This window comes from Strongylocentrotus purpuratus, unplaced genomic scaffold (assembly GCF_000002235.5).
Source record: "Strongylocentrotus purpuratus isolate Spur 01 unplaced genomic scaffold, Spur_5.0 spur5_scaffold_19, whole genome shotgun sequence".
In the NCBI taxonomy this organism is placed as follows: Eukaryota; Metazoa; Echinodermata; class Echinoidea; order Camarodonta; family Strongylocentrotidae; genus Strongylocentrotus; species Strongylocentrotus purpuratus.
Window position 1 is genome coordinate 5,195,858 of NW_022145604.1, and position 18,960 is coordinate 5,214,817.

The 18,960-nt window shown below is 39.0% G+C and overlaps 1 protein-coding gene across 1 annotated transcript in view; it reads left to right on the plus strand.

Annotated features, from left to right (window-relative positions):
- Positions 1–2,013: 2,013 nt before the first annotated feature.
- The window catches only part of LOC105444097 (integrin alpha-PS2-like), a 33,535-nt gene continuing 16,588 nt past the window's right edge, over positions 2,014–18,960 (plus strand). Inside the window, exons 1-7 of the mRNA XM_030990791.1 lie at positions 2,014–2,288; positions 3,529–3,736; positions 11,924–12,069; positions 16,157–16,263; positions 17,087–17,237; positions 17,663–17,727; positions 18,632–18,674. Coding sequence (XP_030846651.1) covers positions 3,537–3,736; positions 11,924–12,069; positions 16,157–16,263; positions 17,087–17,237; positions 17,663–17,727; positions 18,632–18,674 — 712 coding nt within the window. The 5' untranslated portion in view covers positions 2,014–2,288; positions 3,529–3,536. The remainder of the gene's footprint in view (positions 2,289–3,528; positions 3,737–11,923; positions 12,070–16,156; positions 16,264–17,086; positions 17,238–17,662; positions 17,728–18,631; positions 18,675–18,960) is intronic.

Below are 18,960 nucleotides of genomic sequence, written 5' to 3' on the forward strand. Positions count from 1 at the left end.
TAGTAGTAGTAGTAGTAGTAGTAGTAGTAGTAGTAGTAGTAGTAGTAGTTGTTGTAATAGTTTTCTTTAATATCCTTTTTTTAAATAACATGCGTTTAAATATCGCCACCCCTAACACAAAAACAACCGACTGTTCTATTATGCTTAATCGTGCATAAGATGTAAAAACCCGGTCTTGGTTTTGTATGTTTTAATCCTAAAATGGAACAAGCAGATTACAACTCCCTGCATGGATGAAGCAGCTTTGACAAAAGATGTAAATTGTCCAGCAGGATTATAAAATACGACCCTCTTTGTGAAATGTATGTAGGAGGGGGTTGAGGGAGGTAATTCTCGCTACCCTAAATAGGTACGAAAATCTCGAAATTCGCGAGACGAGGTAATTTTCACTCTCTCGGGTCGTCACTACAACTTCCGGTATAGAGTCCCATCCCGCTGGCGCTAGCGCCGTGTTCGCTGTGCAGAGTTTTCACGCACGCTAAAATCGATGCCAATCTGTGTAATTTGTACAGATTATAATATGCAATGGAAAGCTTCGGGCAGAATTAGTGACTTTAGCACAAAAGGCCGTTAAACTCTACCGTGAAAGAGAGGGTTGTGATCACGAACGCCTGCACAGGAAGCTGTAATGTCGAAAAGCTATCCCATAATGCAATGCGCGTTTTCAGGATTTTCCCCGGATCTCGGCAGAATCGCTATTTGGGGTAGCGAGAATTGCATTGTCCTTTGACAGAAAGTTCAGAGAGAAACTGGCTTGTATTGTCTCTGTTAAATGGGCTGTTCGGAAGTGCACAATTGAAATAACTATAAAGATGACATGCAGGAAATGAAAGTCACTGCATCTCACACACGGAACACACCAACACACTCACACGCACACACACACACCACAAGCACAGAAATTATTTACACAAATAGAGAAAACCTTGACCATCACTGTCAGCATTGCGCGGACTGTGGTTTGTTGCCCAAAACCTCGTAAAAGGTCTGTCATAAAAGGGATTGCCCCTTCAGATCGAAAGAGAAACAAATCATATAGAACTAAAAGGCATTTTTTATGTGTGAAAATGAAGCATTTAGTAGCACGGTGGAACATTAGATTGTGACAGCATCATGCTGTCATATGGCTATCTATCAACATTGCACGTGATCTTAAGTACTTTCAAGAAATCACACTTTGTAAAGGGCAATAGACCTTGGCCCATATCAATTTGTTCTAAACTTTCTTAGTAGTGAGCTTACTTGTCAACCAACTATGTATATTGGCCCTAGTTTTATTGTTCGATTTATGCATGTTTTCATCCCAAACCCTTGGATACAAACTATTTGATTCACCTGCTATGCGAAATGTCATTCTTTTGGATGGAACTCATTTGCATTCATTGGTTGTTGCTATGACGGGCAAGCATCTGTCAAGCTTTCAGTCACGAGGAGAACCTTCTTTCCAAAATGATGCATAGAATTACAAATGCCTTTACCTCACCAATAGGCCGGTTTACGAACATATTCAAATTATATGCATAATTTTTAAACATGGGTTGTTCTTGACAACCTGAAAGCTTGCCCGAGGCGTGCCCGACATAACAACAAGTAATGTATGCAGATAGGATTCCTATTATTGTGGTTCATTGTTTAAGATCTTCACTAGGTCCACAGGAAAGAAAAATCTATAAATTTGAATATGTCTGTATACCGGTCTATTGACATGTCTGAGAATGATACAGTGACATATTTTTGTAATTCGAACATAATATATACGGGCAGATCGACAATGTATTGAAATTACATCACGTATAAATAGGGCACATTGCCAGGGCGGAACTGTGAAAAGGTATAATTAATTAAATAGACATACTTGTCGGAAGTCAACATTGTTTGTACAATTCAAGTATGCACTCCAATCCAATGTCATGGACATGGCAATAGACATGTAAGGCTGTTTACTAATTTTATGCATATCTTTTTATCGAGAGGTTCCCTTGACGACTGAAACGATAGGGATGCATTTTGCATACGATGTGAATCGAGGAGTTGATTACCAAGGGCAGTGCATACATTGAAATACATTAGTATAGTACAGCTATGAAGGTGGACGTGGAGTTGTCGCATCGGGGTTCATAACTTGATACTCAATCTAAGGGTCGAGGGTTCGAATCACAGCCCGGTACTAACGATCTTTGGCAGGACATTAATTCACAATGGCAACTCCCCGCCCAGGTGTAAACGGTTACCTGATAATTGCGTGGCCCTCAGGAGGAACAACTTTGATGCTGATGAGACTTCCCTGGGTAAATAAAATTATTATTACGAAGGGGGGCTAGACGTTTCGAATCACGGCATTGTTTTAATAGTAACTGCACCGCAAAGGAACGTTGAGGGGAGAAAATGACTGAACAAAACCAAATGAAATGCTAGAGGGGGATATGAACATTCAGTAGCAAAATGATTATGAAAAAGAAAAACGGAAGTGACAAAAATTGGAGGGAGGGGGGGGGGGGCTTTACATAATGTTTTTCATTGATTTCCAAGTGCTACACCCACCCTACACACACGTATACACTGACACATTAAATGAATTCAAAAGATGCGTCGATTCTTAAAGCGGAAAGATATGTTTATACAACCATCAACTCTTGGTACGTGCATAATTCCTCTATAGATAGATACTTGGCACACCCGCATAACTGGTGTAAGTGGCGTTATATGACCGCCCTGTTGTATGGACTACAGTACGGACCGACCTAGCCAGGGTATCACATTTTGCGAAATTGGATCTTACAAAATGTGAAGTATTTTCGTCTGCGGACACACAATAATGTGTATTAAAGAGCAAAAACCCACGGTAACAAGATCAACAACAACAACAACAACAACAACAGCAAGATCGCAAAGAATTTCAAAATTGGTATATAAACTTAAGGGGAATTTCAATACCCTGTTGTATAGGGCTATGCCATAGAAATCATTTTCATAATGAATGTGTAGTTGTCATCTTCGCACGTTTTAATGGGTTATTGAAACAGTTAACCAATTGTCAACGGGGACCGGGTGGCTCAGCTTAAATTCTTAACTTCTTTGTTTAACTCGATTTTGAAGAAAAGCTTAAGCCCAGCTTCGGGTTTAAATATTATTAAAAACAAACAAAGATAATGCTGCAACTTCGGACCGCGCGGACGAGCGCGCGCATCACTAACACTGAGCATTCATTTGCATCCGCCTCACACTCACACTGTCACTCAGCTATTAAGGGTGCTGTCACGAATTGTTTATTGACCGTTCACTTAGCCGATTCAGTGTCAAGTACTTTCATATGAAACTATTCAACCAAGGATTCAACAGAACCCCGGAACAAGTCGAGGAGCCGATGAGGAAGTTATCAAAATTCTGTAATCGGTGCCTATCAGAAAAACGGTCTGAATGATTTTCCAGTGGGTGTTCGCTGCCTTCTAAACCTTATCTGAATTTGGCCAGGCGTACATGAATCCCATTGTCATATAAGCTACTTATCGCAACCCCGTCACTTTACAGTTTTCACGATGTCCGGCCCGACATCGCTCTCAATGACCACTGGATACATCTTCTCCATTGCATTGTGTATCACCATTTGTTCGAGATGGGCCCTAGTCGTCCATGGCTTCAACGTCGATACATCGTTCCCGTTGTACTTCACCCACGATGACACGGATAGCCAGTTTGGACTCTCACTAGCACTTCATAGTGAGGGAGAAGAGAATATGTGAGTAATACAAGTTTTTAATTTTATTATTATTATTATTAATAATTGTTTATTCTTGTCCACATATGTGGAAATTTGTTTCCAACCAGAAATAACAAGCAATACAAGAAATCAAGACAGAAACACATTCAAACAAAATATATATATATATATATATATATATATATATATATATATACATCATCTGTTTACAAAATCAAAAGGGTGTAACTCTACATGGTCCATTTTGTAAATAGATCATATTTATTTACCCAGCATAGCCACATCAGTATTAATACTGCTCTTTCTGCGGGCCCTGTAACTATTATTACCCATCAATTTATAGTTACTATAGTTATAGTTACTCCTAGATGGAGCCTGAGTGACAAATGTGGATTTAGGTCTTACTAAAGGACGTTAGTGCCGGGCTGGGATTCGAACCCTGAACTCTAGGATTGAGAGTCGAGTGAGTGAATGAACCACGAAACCAAAATGTACCTCCCTTCACCAAGTAGTATCCACGTTATGTCATGTATATTTAAAATATAAAATGTGTATTATTGAAGTTATTGTATTCATCTCTTTTTTCAAAACTTCACTGTCTCCATGTATATATAACTTGTGTCATTTTTTTGTTGTTAGTATGTCATTTTAGTTTCCCCCTTTTATTCCGTTCCCGCTTCTTTTCTTTCTTTTCTTTCTTTTTTAACCTCAAAATCAAGTAAATATCATTTGGCAATTTACCAATGTTGTTGAAGGATTACGATTGACACAAGCTCTGTTTGAAAATAACAGTTTCACTAGGCCTTCAATTTCAATTTGATTTACCGATTATAATGACATTTATTATATACAACCAAAGGTTTGAATTCATATATCATTCAGGCCCATCAATCCACATTCTGCTTAAGGTATCCATAAAATTAATGTATGGAAGATAAATGATGTGTTGTGAAATTGCTGTAATGTTTGGTAAGTGGTAATAGATTTGGTCTTGTTGCGACTGAAATACTATATACTGGAACTAAATGCAAACCTTTAAACATGTTGTTTTGTTTTGGCTCTTTTTTTAATGTTTGGGGTGACTTATATTGACTTATTTGAGGCAATCGTGTATGCATAAGAACTAGATGCATGCATGAAATTACTCGGTAAATGCATCTATTTCATTATTTGCATGCATATTACTGTGGAATTATCTTGTTTCAGTACATCGGTAAATATAGGATGTTTGCCTGACTAATTCGGTAAACGTTTTATTATAATAAATCATCATGCACGACTGCAATCGAAACGCACGATTGAACACTTTAGAGGCAAAGGTCAGATAGCATTCAGGAATTTGTTTTCTTTGTTTGTTTTACCTGATTGCTAAGAAAGCATGCGTATGCCTGTAAGCATGGACCTACTACTGTAGTAGGTCCATATTGTTAGTAAACAAATATAGGAACGTCGCCTTTCAGCGTTTCCGAGGGACTTGGTAATAAGGATTAATGCCTTACCAAAGGGTACTATAGCGCATCGACTTAATTTCGAAAACCGGGATATCCCGGTTACGAGACCACTGATCTACCATTGAGCCACCGCGCCTCCCGGAAATGGTACTTCAGTCTACAAAAGCCCACATCGTTAAATCCCCACCCCTCCCCCCTCATATTTATATGATATAAAATTTGTTCAAGATTTACTTTCTGAACAGATAGGATTTGATAACTTAAGCTAGAATAAAATCCACATTATATGTTTACAATGATTTTAAAACGCGGCCACAACCTACGAGACGGACTGTCAACGAGATCGACAGTGTCTGTCTCATGTGCGTCAAGCCGTGACGCTCCTATAGCGCTCCAAAATTATGACCCATTTATGGATAACTGATGTTTCATATATATATACCTGAAGATATGGCCTATATATATTCAATTCTGAATGAACGCCATAAAACTACTACAAAAAACAACAACATTGTGACCCCTGTCATAGCCGGGATATTGTTTCCATCGTTTCATGAAACCGTTATAGTTACATCTTTACCGACATCCAATTGAAACTTTAATAACAATTTAATACTCTTATTACAATGGGTTGTTAACGATCTTGTACTTATGACAGTTTCGTGAGATGCTGCCCTGGATATGTAATTAATTTTATGGACAACATTCTCATTATGTGGACAACGTCGTTGTACAGGAAGCAAGTAAAGTAAATAAACAGGAGGCAGATTGAGGATAAAATGGCGGAATTATTAGAGTAATATTCCACCAATTCTTTGAAAGAAAAAGACAGAAGAGAGAACCCGAATAACGAAAACTATGTAGGTTATTTATATAAAAAAAGGTGGGAAAGTTGGAAAGTGTAAGTGATACATGTTTGTTCAGAGCTGTTACGTCAAGAGCGTATTAGATATCATGTACGTATAACTTCCTCTACTAGTCTGTACTGTGTAAATCACAGTACCGGTTAGGTCACAAATCTCTACTCAAAATATTTTAGTGATATGATCCGTTCAAGCTGCGATGTCAAGGGCATGTAGATACCATATACGTATAACTTCCTATTGTCTATATTGAGGAAATCAGAGTACAAGTCACAAAGTCAAAATAGATCTACACAAAGTATTTTAGGGATATATTGTCCCCCAACCCCAAAGGTTTTTATCATGATGGCTTTTTATCGTAACGAAGTTGCAATAACGGAGCGGCAAATGGCATGTCTATACGCAATCATGTTATATTATTGTAATGATATATTATCGTGATGTTATAATATAATGTTATATATACCATATTGATATATTATCATAATGTTATATTATCATAATGATATATTATCATGATGATATATTATCATGATGATATATTTTTATATTGATATACTATCATAATGATATATTTCCATAATACTATATAATCATAATGTTATAATATCATAATGTTATATTATCATAATGATGTAATTATCATAATGATATATTGTCATGATATATTATCATAATGATATATTATCATATTGATATACTATCATAATGTTATACTAACGTAATGTAATATTACCACAATGTTATATTTCCATAATGTTATATTATCATAATGTTATATTTCCATAATGTTATATTACCACAATGTTATATTTCCATAATGTTATATTATCATAATGTTATATTATCATAATTGTACATTTCACCGGGGCAATGGGTAAGAAGGTAATATGGTATTTGGTTCTAATGCCATATTGGAGACCTTTGGGTTGTCGATCCCTTTTCAGGGTATCTGCAAGATAGAGAGATATGTAGTTACGATTACTATCTCGATGGTAAAGGGTGGTGGCTAAATGTTGCAAGAGATGGGCATATGGGACTAAACTTGTCAATAATAACAAATCTTAACTAGCCCTGTTAACAATGTCCATATTTGCCCTCAAGAAAACAATACTTATAGTCAGGTTTTAAAATTTACCTGGAATGTTTCTAAACATAAAGTCGACCATGCTGAAAAAGGTCCCAAATCGTTGTTATATTTCCACAAGGTTAAACAAAATAATTAGAATTGGCCACCAGTAACGAGTGGAGGTGTTGTGGTATATACACACAAATTAAATGAAGGTAAATACGAGGGGGAACTACATGTATGACGAGAGGTCATGTGGAAATTTGTGTATAGTGATGAGCAGTTAAAAAAAGAGAAAATGAAGTATTACGGAAGAATATAATTCCAAAATATCAAATATCAGATCTCTTGTATCGAATTCAAAAATATTAAGTATCAAAATTGATATAAAAATATTAAATGTCAAATATTCACGTATCAAATTCGAAAGTTGAATATCAGTGTGAATAGGTTCATGCATGGGTTTGGCTTGATTTACTATGACCTACCAAGAAACACTTCGCTGTACTGGTTACGAATTTCCAAACGGTTTTGAAATTCAATCGTACCCCTGCTACCAGCACGTCTGGTTTAATGTCACTTTTTCAGGATCCATACTAGAATTTTGGCCATCACAACGTGACAGATAATCTTCAGAAGGAAGTTTGCAAGTTGAAACAAATATATGTGAATTCCGCTTCCAATATGAGGCATTATCGATGTATTTCAACCAATCCTGGTTTAATGTTACACCTCGAAATCAAAATCGAGAGCAAACGTTGATACTTGGACAATTCCGGTTGCGATTGATATTACACACGAATTGGATAAACTGCATTATACCAGAAGTTTTTACTTGATTTGTTTTGTTAAACTCATACAGCTGTAAGCCAATACATGAACTATGTACATATATACATGTATATGTATATATAAATATTTTTTTTTTTCTTGTACGGAGCAGCATTATTTCTTGTGTTTTTAAGTATTTTCTGGATCTCAGAGCGGAACTCAATACTTATTACGTTATCAAAATGCAGAAAAGAAGTTTTGTTCTAAATCTAACATTAGGGACTTTTAGATTTGCACGTCGACATGGTGGACTGCTACGTGTGACGTCCTTTAAGGCACTGGCAGTGCCTTAAAAGGACATCAAAGTTCCTTAAAAGGACGTCACACGTAGCAGTCCACTATGTCGACGTGCAAATTCCAAAGTCCCTAATCACCTGACGAAGGCTTGCGTAATGTATGTCGACGTCGACCTAATAAAAACTTTCAGATTTAAAGCATGAACATTATCTTCTTCCTCATTTTTTTGTTTCATTCTATGAGGCCTTTAGGAATTATCTGTAAACTTTCACTTTATTTCTCACTCTTCTTCTCCTTTCCCCTCCACACCAGGCACGTAGCCACGGGGGGGGGGGGGGGCACGGGGGGGGGGGGGCACGTGACCCCCTACATTTCCAGGATCGGTTGCACTTTTTCAGACCTCTTTTTTTTTTTACCTCGACCGATTACATGTATGTGCCCCCCAAACATCAAACTCTGGCTACGTGCCTGTTCCACACACATATCCATGGCGTACTCGCCTATATGACTATAATTCGAGCTTGCTCTAGACTCTCTTTTGCCTTAGTAGTTCCAAGATAACGAACTTACGGTGTTGAAACTATTAATCATAATCATTTTTAAAAACATTTCCTTGTTGAATCGATAATTTATCTGACATATCTCGTAAATGTTTTTGTCAAGCATTATTCAAACGAAAGTGAAACATCCCGGTCTTAATAATTCCAAGATAACAAACTTACGGTGTGGAAACTGTTAAACATAATCATGTATAAAGACTTTTCCTTGTTGAATCGAGAATTTATCTGACCTATCTCATAAATGTTTTTGTCAAACATTATTCAAATGAAAGTGAAATATCACAGTCTTAATAATTCCAAGATAACAAACTTACGGTGTGAAAACATAATTTTGCATAAAAACATTTCCTTGTTGAAACGGTAGTTTATCTACCATTAATGATAAACGTGTTTTCGTTCAAGGATTATTCAAATGAAAGTGAAATGTTGTTTATTCCTTTTGTTTCAACGATTCGTCTCAATACCTGGAATTGCATTGAAAGTACTCCTCAAGTATTCGGAAACCTATGATGATGTTCAACAGTAGCGTATTTGGACCTTGGCGTCGGGAGAGCTAGGAGGGGGGGGGGGGGGCAAAGCACCCCAGCCACTGCAGCTGATCCATGTATTTCAGCAAGAACAATTCCTAATGATGCGTGGGCGGGAAGGGGGGGGGGGTAGAGCGATGTTTGGTCTGCTTACGAACCCGTCTTGATAAGAGTGGCGGTTTTAACGAATTTATAGTCGTTTGCGAACGGGCAAAGCGGACGAGCAAAATGAAATGAATAAAAAAAGCAGCTAATCCTATTAATTCTTATATATTTATATGATAATATTGCAAATTGACTAAAACCTTGGATTTGATGTGTGAACATTTCATGATACCAGACGAGGTAATGTTTGTCTTCAACAGTTATGTTCTGGCCCTGTGGTCATAACTAAACATTAAATATTCCAATACTTTAGCATTTGAGGTAATGCATTAATTGGGAAAAGAAATGATTTGGTAAGTAGATGGACTACATAGGAAAGTGTTATAGAAAGAGCCCGGCGGCAGTCGAGCATAAGTCACGTGGTACTCCAGCCTGTCAATTGTCTTTCAGATCCAATACGAGACAATGACATTGAGTCGATGATAAAGTGCAGCAGTGGATTGGTGCAAACTATGATTTGACAGTTATGCCTGCTTTATATTTCGGGGAAACAAAAAGGAAATGATGAGTTTTTATCAAACACCCTATTTAATTCATAGGAATAAAGAATAATTGCCTTATAAAATATATTCTGTATTAATTTGTTTTTCTCATTTAGAAACGGTGACTAAATCCCAAACTTTACCCCTAGTTCCGGCTTTCTTGTTAGATTATTACAAATCGATAACGTGTTTGTTCTATTTTATGTTGGATGGGGGAGGGGGAGGGGGTAACTGCAGCAATGATTGGCATACGAGACGTATTCAATTAAGCGTATACCTAAATCTAGTCCTATGTCCGTCGCACACGATAAAGCCTATGAAAACGATACCGTTGAACCATGCGCCATTAATTCGACGCAACGTTTACAACGTTTACGTCGTTCGTCCTCTCGCATCTGCGCATGATGCGTCAGTCACTGACGCACATCCACACGTCAGACAGACTGGCGTTACGAGGGATGGTTTACGGCTGGGTAGAGGGGATTGAATGTGGGCAAACATTTCCTGCAAGGATGTATGCACAGAGCAGGGATCGAACCAAGAACCTTTCGTATGAGAGTCATCAAAATACCACGACGATATCATAATATTTCTCATTTGTTGGTGGTTTCATGCGTGGTTCAATAAAGAGAGTGCCCCCCTCTCTCTCTCTCTCTCTCTCCCCTAGACAATTATTCCCGTGTGTAAGGTTTGGCTTCATAATTATAATCTATTCTTTAAGCCACCGTTGTGCGAGGCCACCACAAGAGAAGATTTTTAAAAGAAAATGTCCATGATTTGTTTAGGTAGTGATAACAGAAGTTTGAAGCCTATTTACCTTACAATAACTCTCCTTCTCACTAAAATATCAGGTGATATTCATTTGCGGGTTATAAATTTGTCGGGGAGGGGGGCAAGCTGCCCAATCGCCCCTTCGCTCTACAATATTTGCCATCACAAACAGGCATGTGGTGTTATTGAATAAAATGTGATACAGTAGTATGGAATATTAGCTTCCTTAACTTCCCTTTCGAAATGTATAAAGGGAAATGCGTTACGTTTGATTGAATAAGGGACTGTCATTGATCGTAATTGATTCTATTAACATTATATCATACCAGCCTGTCATCCGATTAGAGTGATTGTTTTCCCGGTTTCGTGGAATTTCTCACAACGATTGTGATGTGGCCTTTAAAGTATTCCATGAAATCCTCCATGACTGATCATAAAACCAGCACAAAAATAATTCGGATGATCTGTCCTCAATGGTTATGGAATAAATGTCAAACATACGTTGGAATTTCTTTGCTATCTTATTGTTTATCACATTTACCCCGTATACGCTCAATTTAATACCATCTCTTTATCTATTTTTCATGTTTCTGTACAAAATATCCCTCGTCACATATACATGTAGTTGTGTGTGGTTATGAAAAGGTTATCGATTTTGCAGTAGCAAGTACAATTTGTTTAGTTCTTTGTATATTTTGATTTGTGTGATTTTATGTCAAGCAATACATTTAAGCGCCACTGCATTACTTATAGCTATACTTGCACCCTTTATATAGCAAACATTGCCTAATCAGTGACCATTGGTCCCCCATGGTCCCCTTTTTTCTTGTGTTAATTGAGAGCTGATTTGATGAGGTAACCACCTGTCAGTGACCATGCAGGGAGGTCTAATCCCTCCTGACCAAACTAGTGCAGAGAGGCTTTAAAAACAAATAGCCATGCTGTTGAACGAAAGAGATGGAGGTCAACAAGGATGAGTGGAGTACAATGAAGTAAAGGGAATGTGATGGTGTTAAAAGGGCAATGAAAATAAACTGCACATCATATAAAGGATGATGTTAAGGATATAAATAATGCTGTTATAACTCGGGTCTCTCTCTCTCTCTTCCCCCCCCCCCCCCCTCTCTCTCTCTCTCTCTCTCTCTCTCTCTCTCTCTCTCTCCCCTCTTTCTTCTCTGTCTCTCCCCTACTCTCTCTCTCTCTCTCTCTCCTACTATTCTACCATTCTACCATCTTCTTCTATCCATAGGTTACTGGTAGGGGCACCTCGGGCCATGTCATCGGGGTATTCCGCGGACCAGTCGATAGTAAGGAGCGGGGCCCTCTACAAGTGCCCCATAGATACATCGATCGGGACACGGGCCGATTGCCAGGAGATAGTTGTGGATACAACAGGTGAGTTGCGTTTCCTTTCGTGTCTGTTTGGCGGCAGTATATTACGGTCCCTCGTCGAATTTGGTGATAGGGCTAAAGTCGGCGAGGAACGTCGCTTGTTGGCCCAGCATTGACGAATCTTGGGGGAACCACGAGGGGCACATGGCCATACTCTCCCACCCCACCCCTACCCCAAAGCAAAATTCAACTTGGCATGCCTTAAATACACAAATAGAAAATGTGCTCAAATTTGTGTAAGCGCTCTCTTGCCCCCTCCCCCTCCTCCCCTTCCCCTCCCCCACATCCCCTCCCCCTCCCCCACATCCCCTCCCTCCTCCCCCACCTCCCATCCCTCCTCCCAGTTCTGATTGCTTGTGAGAGATTTACGGATCATTAGGTGTCCCCGACTAGGCCTTTTTCGGGGAGTTGTCCTAGGGGGTAGTTGTCCTGGGGGAAGTGGTCCTAGAGGGTGATTGCCCGAGGGGGTAGTTGTCCTAGGGAGTAGGTGTCCTAGGAGAAGTAAAGAGTCAAGTCATATACAAATAGAAAATATGCCTATTTGATCAATTATTTCTGTTTGTTTGTACTTTTAAATTTTCTCTTTTGTAACGTCTATTTCAACAAGGAAATAAACTCGCATGCTGTTAATGGATTATAATTAGAAGTTATACAACATTCCTTATTTATTTGGCATAACAGACAAACTCGAGTTGCAAGTAATTAAATATTGAATCATAGCCTATTGATAAATCTTCATAGTTTAATGCGAATCACGTACAAGAATAGTCAACCCGTGAAATTTCATCGAGAAAATGATTTTTCTTATTTGAAGTAGAATCTAAAGATATTTATTTGGTTGCAAGCTGTATAATTATAGACAAGACAAAATAATTTGATGGAGTTACAAACTTTTCATTGAACATGATATGTATCTAGCAAACCTGTCTGGAGAGTTGCAAAGCTCTCGTGTATACAGAAATTAGATACGAAGAGTATCATCGATACCTTTACTAATTACAGTGTGGTTTAATATGATAAATGACAATTGAAAGCGTACAAACGAGTTTTGCTTTCGCCTAAAAACTCCTTATGGTTGACTATAATCGTTTTTATATCATTAGTTTTGACATTGGCTTTACTTAAAGCAATACCAGATTTCAATAATATTTGTGATCAATGTGTAGGCATTACGGAGCCCCTAAGGTGACATGTCAAAAAAAAAAAATCAGAAGTCGTGCGCACGACTTAGCTAACTCGTGCCCACGACTTACTAACTCGTGCCCACGACTTACTAACTCGTGCCCACGACTTACTAACTCGTGCCCACGACTTACTAACTCGTGCCCACGACTTACTAACTCGTTACCACGACTTATAGGTGACATGTCAACTTTTTTTTCTTCATAAGTCGTGCGCACGACTTGCCTAACTCGTGCGCACGACTTAGCTATCTCGTGCGCACGACTTAGCTAACTCGTGCCCACGACTTAGCTAACTCGTGCCCACGACTTAGCTAACTCGTGCGCACGACTTAGCTAATTCGTATGGCGCGCCATTTGACCAATAACCCAGATAAACACTGTTTATCGCCGAAAAACAGTTTATCGCTGGCCATTTGCTAAATAGTTCAGATAATCAACGATAAACAGTGTTTTTCGCTCGACAAACATTGTTTTTCGGCGATAAACAAGGTTTATCGAAAACACAGTTATTCGTATTTCGTCAGGAGTGGGCGCTTTTTAAAGTTGCACCCAGCTCAGAGCACTGCTCCGCACGTGCGCCTTACACCGTAGAATATACCAACACCGTAACACTTGCTCGCGCTCATGATCACGATCGACATTTTCTGAGTGGAGGTATGGCGAAGTGTTCTTAATTCCTGGATTTTTTCCCAATTTTTGGAATTTTATGTTTATATATCTCTCTCAAACTCTCTCTCTCTCTTTCAAACTTTCTAGGTTTTCCCCTTCTCTTATCTCTCTCACTCTCTATCTCTCCCTCACTCTCCCCCTTTCTTTCTCTCACTCTCTCTTTCTCCTACCCTCTCAATATAACCCTTCTGTCTCTCCCTCTCTATCTTTCTTCTAATTCTCTCTTTCCCTTTCTCTTTCCTTTTTCTTTCTCTCTCTTTCAAGTTCTTTTCTTTCTCTGCACTCCCTCGCTGCCTCCTCTCCTTTGTTAATAATCCGGTTTTTTATATAGCGCTCAATACACCGATCCAACGATGTACCTAAGCGCTTTACAGATATATTATTACCCCGGTCATCGGATTCAGGCTTACCCGCACACAATGTGTGCACATTTTCCACTCCCTGGGGAGCATTCCAGCCAGTCGCCATTTTACAGGCGCACACTTGCTCGTTCAACCACATGAACGTTCGCATTCTACCGGGTACCCATTTAACACCTGGGTGGAGAGTAGCAAGTGCAGGTAAATATCTTGCCAAAGGATATTAGTGCCGTGTCGGGATTCGAACCCTCGACCTTCGCATCTACAGCCAAGCGCCTTAAACCACTCGACCACGACACTCTATTTCCCCCGGTATGAGAAATAGGGTAGAGATAGATGGATGGAGAGAGAGGAGAGATAAATGAGAGATAGAGGAGAGATAGAGGAGAGATAGATCTCCATCCATCTATCCCCGCTCTATCTCTCCTCTATCTCTCATTTATCTTACCTGGAATTAAGAATACTTCGCCATACCTCCACTCAGAAAATGTCGATCGTGGTCATGAGCGCGAGCAAGTGTTACGGTGTTGGTATATTCTACGGTGTAAGGCGCACGTGCGGAGCAGTGCTCTGAGCTGGGTGCAACTTTAAAAAGCGCCCACTCCTGACGAAATACGAATAACTGTGTTTTCGATAAACCTTGTTTATCGCCGAAAAACAATGTTTATCGAGCGAAAAACACTGTTTATCGTTGATTATCTGAACTATTTAGCAAATGGCGAGCGATAAACTGTTTTTCGGCGATAAACAGTGTTTATCTGGGTTATTGGTCAAATGGCGCGTCATACGAATTAGCTAAGTCGTGCGCACGAGTTAGCTAAGTCGTGGGCACGAGTTAGCTAAGTCGTGCGCACGAGTTAGCTAAGTCGTGCGCACGAGATAGCTAAGTCGTGCGCACGAGTTAGCTAAGTCGTGCGCACGACTTATGAAGAAAAAAAATTGACATGTCACATATAAGTCGTGGTAACGAGTTAGTAAGTCGTGGGCACGAGTTAGTTAGTCGTGGGCACGAGTTAGTAAGTCGTGGGCACGAGTTAGTAAGTCGTGGGCACGAGTTAGTAAGTCGTGGGCACGAGTTATCTAAGTCGTGCGCACGACTTCTGAATTTTTTTTTTTGACATGTCACCTTAGGGGCTCCGTAAGGCATAGCTCACCTTACACGCACTTCTATAACTATAGGTTTTAATATCGTTTGTATGTTTCCTTGTAATGTTATTATCGCGTCGACAGACTGAGCTTCCGGGTATTCTGCAAATATTATTCGCTTTTTAGAAAGCACTTGATTGTAATAGTTGCCGACTATAAATTGCATGTTTGTTCTTAAGTCTGGATTTCTGGTTATTTTTTCAAATATGATCATAAGATAATTTAACTGACATATGACCTTACACAGTCAATTTTGTATGTTGTAAGAAACGGCAAAAGTGGTCACTGTAGACAGGTCAGCGGCCATATTCATTTTTGCCATTCCCACGTATGTAATAGTTTCCGCATGTTCCAAGTCAGGTAGAATTTCAATTTACGTATATCGTAGAGGCAATGTGAATAAGAAGATGCTAGGGGCTTGTGCTTCCAATAAAATGGCATAATAAAGTAAGAGTAAAAAGGAGAAAAAGAGAAGGATGGCGGCCAGGTACGTAAAATAAAGACCCTTTAAAAAATATAAATATTACGCGAACTGTGTATTAGAGAAAATGGTGTGTGCCCCCCCCCCCCCCCAGCATGATATTGAGTGACAGAGATATATTTTATGCAAATGTTCGCCATGCATTTATTCGTGTAAGCAACGAAATGCTACCACAATTCTTGTCGTTGTCAATATTGAGACAAATAAAATACATTGTCTACATGATGTTGTACGCCATTGTATTTTTATAGGGAATGAATACCTCGACACTAACAACCCGGACTTCCAGTCAACGAATGCTTCAGGTCAGTGGTTAGGGTCTACCTTACAGAGTGGAGGTCCAGACGGATCAGTCGTGGTATGTATACTCATAACATCGGTTCAAAAGTACTACCACTGATGATGAGGATGATGATGATGATAATGATGATGATAATGGTGGTGATGAATATGAGGATGATAAGTAAATATCGCCATTTTCCATTCTTATTAAATGCTCAAGGCGCTTCAAAATATCAGGGAACACATTATATCATGACAAAGGAATCGTGTACATGATGATGCATGATGATGATGATGATGATGATGATGATGATGATGATAATGATGATGATGGAGATGGTGAGGGTGTAGGTGATGATGATGATGGTGGTGGTGGTGGTGGTGGTGGTGATGATGATGATGATGGTGATGATGATGATGACGGTGGTGATGATGATGATGATGATGATGATGATGGTTGTGGTAATGATGATGATGATGGTGGTGATGGTGGTGGCGGTGGTGGTGGCGATGATAGTGATGGTGTAGGTGATGATATTGATGGTGATAATGATGATAGAGATGATAATGGTAAGGGTGTAAGTGATGATGATCATTGAGATGATGATGATGATGATGATGATGATGGTGATGATTGTGATGGTGGTGGTAATGATGACGATAGCCAATTAGGTTCTACCCTGCAGAGTAGAGTCACAGACGGTTCAGGGTTGGTTATTATTAAATAATGAATGATATCATTTATACCTAACATCATCTTACAGTTCTGAAACTGATGATGAGAACAAATAATGAGCAATATATAATGTAGATTGCTTCAAGGCCATCGTAGAAGTATTAGGTGATATAAATCTAAAATGTTCCAAATTGTCATTTGTCTATTCCCTTGGTAAATCTAGGTATGCAGACCGCTGTACTCCTATCAAAATATCGATAACAATCAAGATGTAGAACGATACTTACGAGGTGGCTGTTTCGTCATCAATGGGGGTCTGACATCACCCAATCCGGGTCTTTTGGACACAGCTGTTAATTTTAACCCTTGCGCTGGTGAGATTTGACTTTCTTTTGTTCTTTCTTTCTTTAGTTCTTTCTTTCTTTCTTTTTACTTTCTTTTCTTTCTTCTTTAAAAAAGATCTATTCTCAATTTAAATGTGATAGATTTATAGACAGAGGGGTCTACATACTTATTATCCAGTCCTCGTACCAAACAACAACAAAGATAATGCCGATTAAGAGGCTGTAATGACTACGAACATTTAAATCGTTATTATTCATGAAAAAAACAATTCACTCAACACAAATTTTTGCTTTTTTCTGCTCATGTATAATGTCTTATTCCTCAAATCCCAGATTATTATGTTTTGTTTAAAGTCTCACCAAGAGGCGACACGGAACTGCTACGGGTTAATACAATAATTATGCGTCACACATAAGACTGATTTTGCCTTCATACATTGTTTTATCTTTGTTAGCTAACACGGTGGGTTATCGCATCGAATACGGTTGCGAGTTTGGTGGCAGCGCTGCTGTGAGAGATGTAAGTAATCTTCATGTCCGCTGCACACGAGGCGTTATTATGATTGCGTCAGTGGCCTGCGCTAATCAGCGTCCTGGCCCTGTAACACACTACTTAACAATCGATTGTACATCACGATCAATCGCAAAATATCGATCAAATCGCTATCTTTTCTTTGAGTTGCGGGGACAGGCCTTTAAAGTGAATTAGAGCATTTGCTAGTACATATAATTCAATTCAAGGATTGCACCGTACATCTTGCATTCCTTTTTTGCGCCATGTCACTGACGTACAGGGCCCCATTTTACAAAGAGTTACGATCGATCCAAATCAATCGTAAGTCCTCCAATCAATCGCAAGTTTGCAGTCTCCTTTCTCTTATGTACATAGTTGTGATTGATATCAATCGCAAATAAGTTATGATTGATATCAACTCTTTGTAAGACGGGGCCCAGGTGTATGTTGCATAACAGACTGCATAGGTCACTACGTAATAAAATGACTCCTCGTGTGCAACGCACCTCACGCGATTTCAAGTCACGCCCGATTCCGGTGTTCACAGCATTCAAGAAACCCCTTCCAACCGGTACCAATTTAACACTTGGGTGGAGAGTGGCAAATGTAGATTAATGTCTTGCCAAAGGACATTAATGCTGCGGCGGGACTCGAAGTGCGGACCAAATGTAATCTTCGGTCCAGAAAAGTGTCCACTAGACCACGGCACTTCTGCAACTGATAAACTGCCCATGCAGGTATCTAAAACCACATACATGTACTTAAACTTGGTTTGAAGATGATACAACTGCTCATATCAATAGACTTAATAAATTCTTCATCTATTCGTTCATCTAATTTGTCCATCTAATTTGTCCTTCTAATTTGTCCATTTTGTTCTTAATTTAACTTCTTTTTTTAATCCAAACAGACTAAGATTGTATACGGTGCTACCGGAGGCTGTTTGTGGAATGGTAAGATACAAAATTTCCCTCACAGAGCAAAAATTTAATATAAAATAGAGAAAAATACGACTGGTACATGGAGTATAATACCATGAGTACAGGAGAATTCTTTAATCAACTACCAATGTTTTATCATTATTAATATTATCAAAAATAGATGTAGTAGTAGTAGTAGTAGTAACACACAAAGCAGGCTTCGGTGATCCGCCTCGGTAGAAGTTGAACCGACGATCTTAGGTTCGACAGGTAGACACTTTAAAGACCGTCTGAGACTAATGTGTTCATATTCTTAACT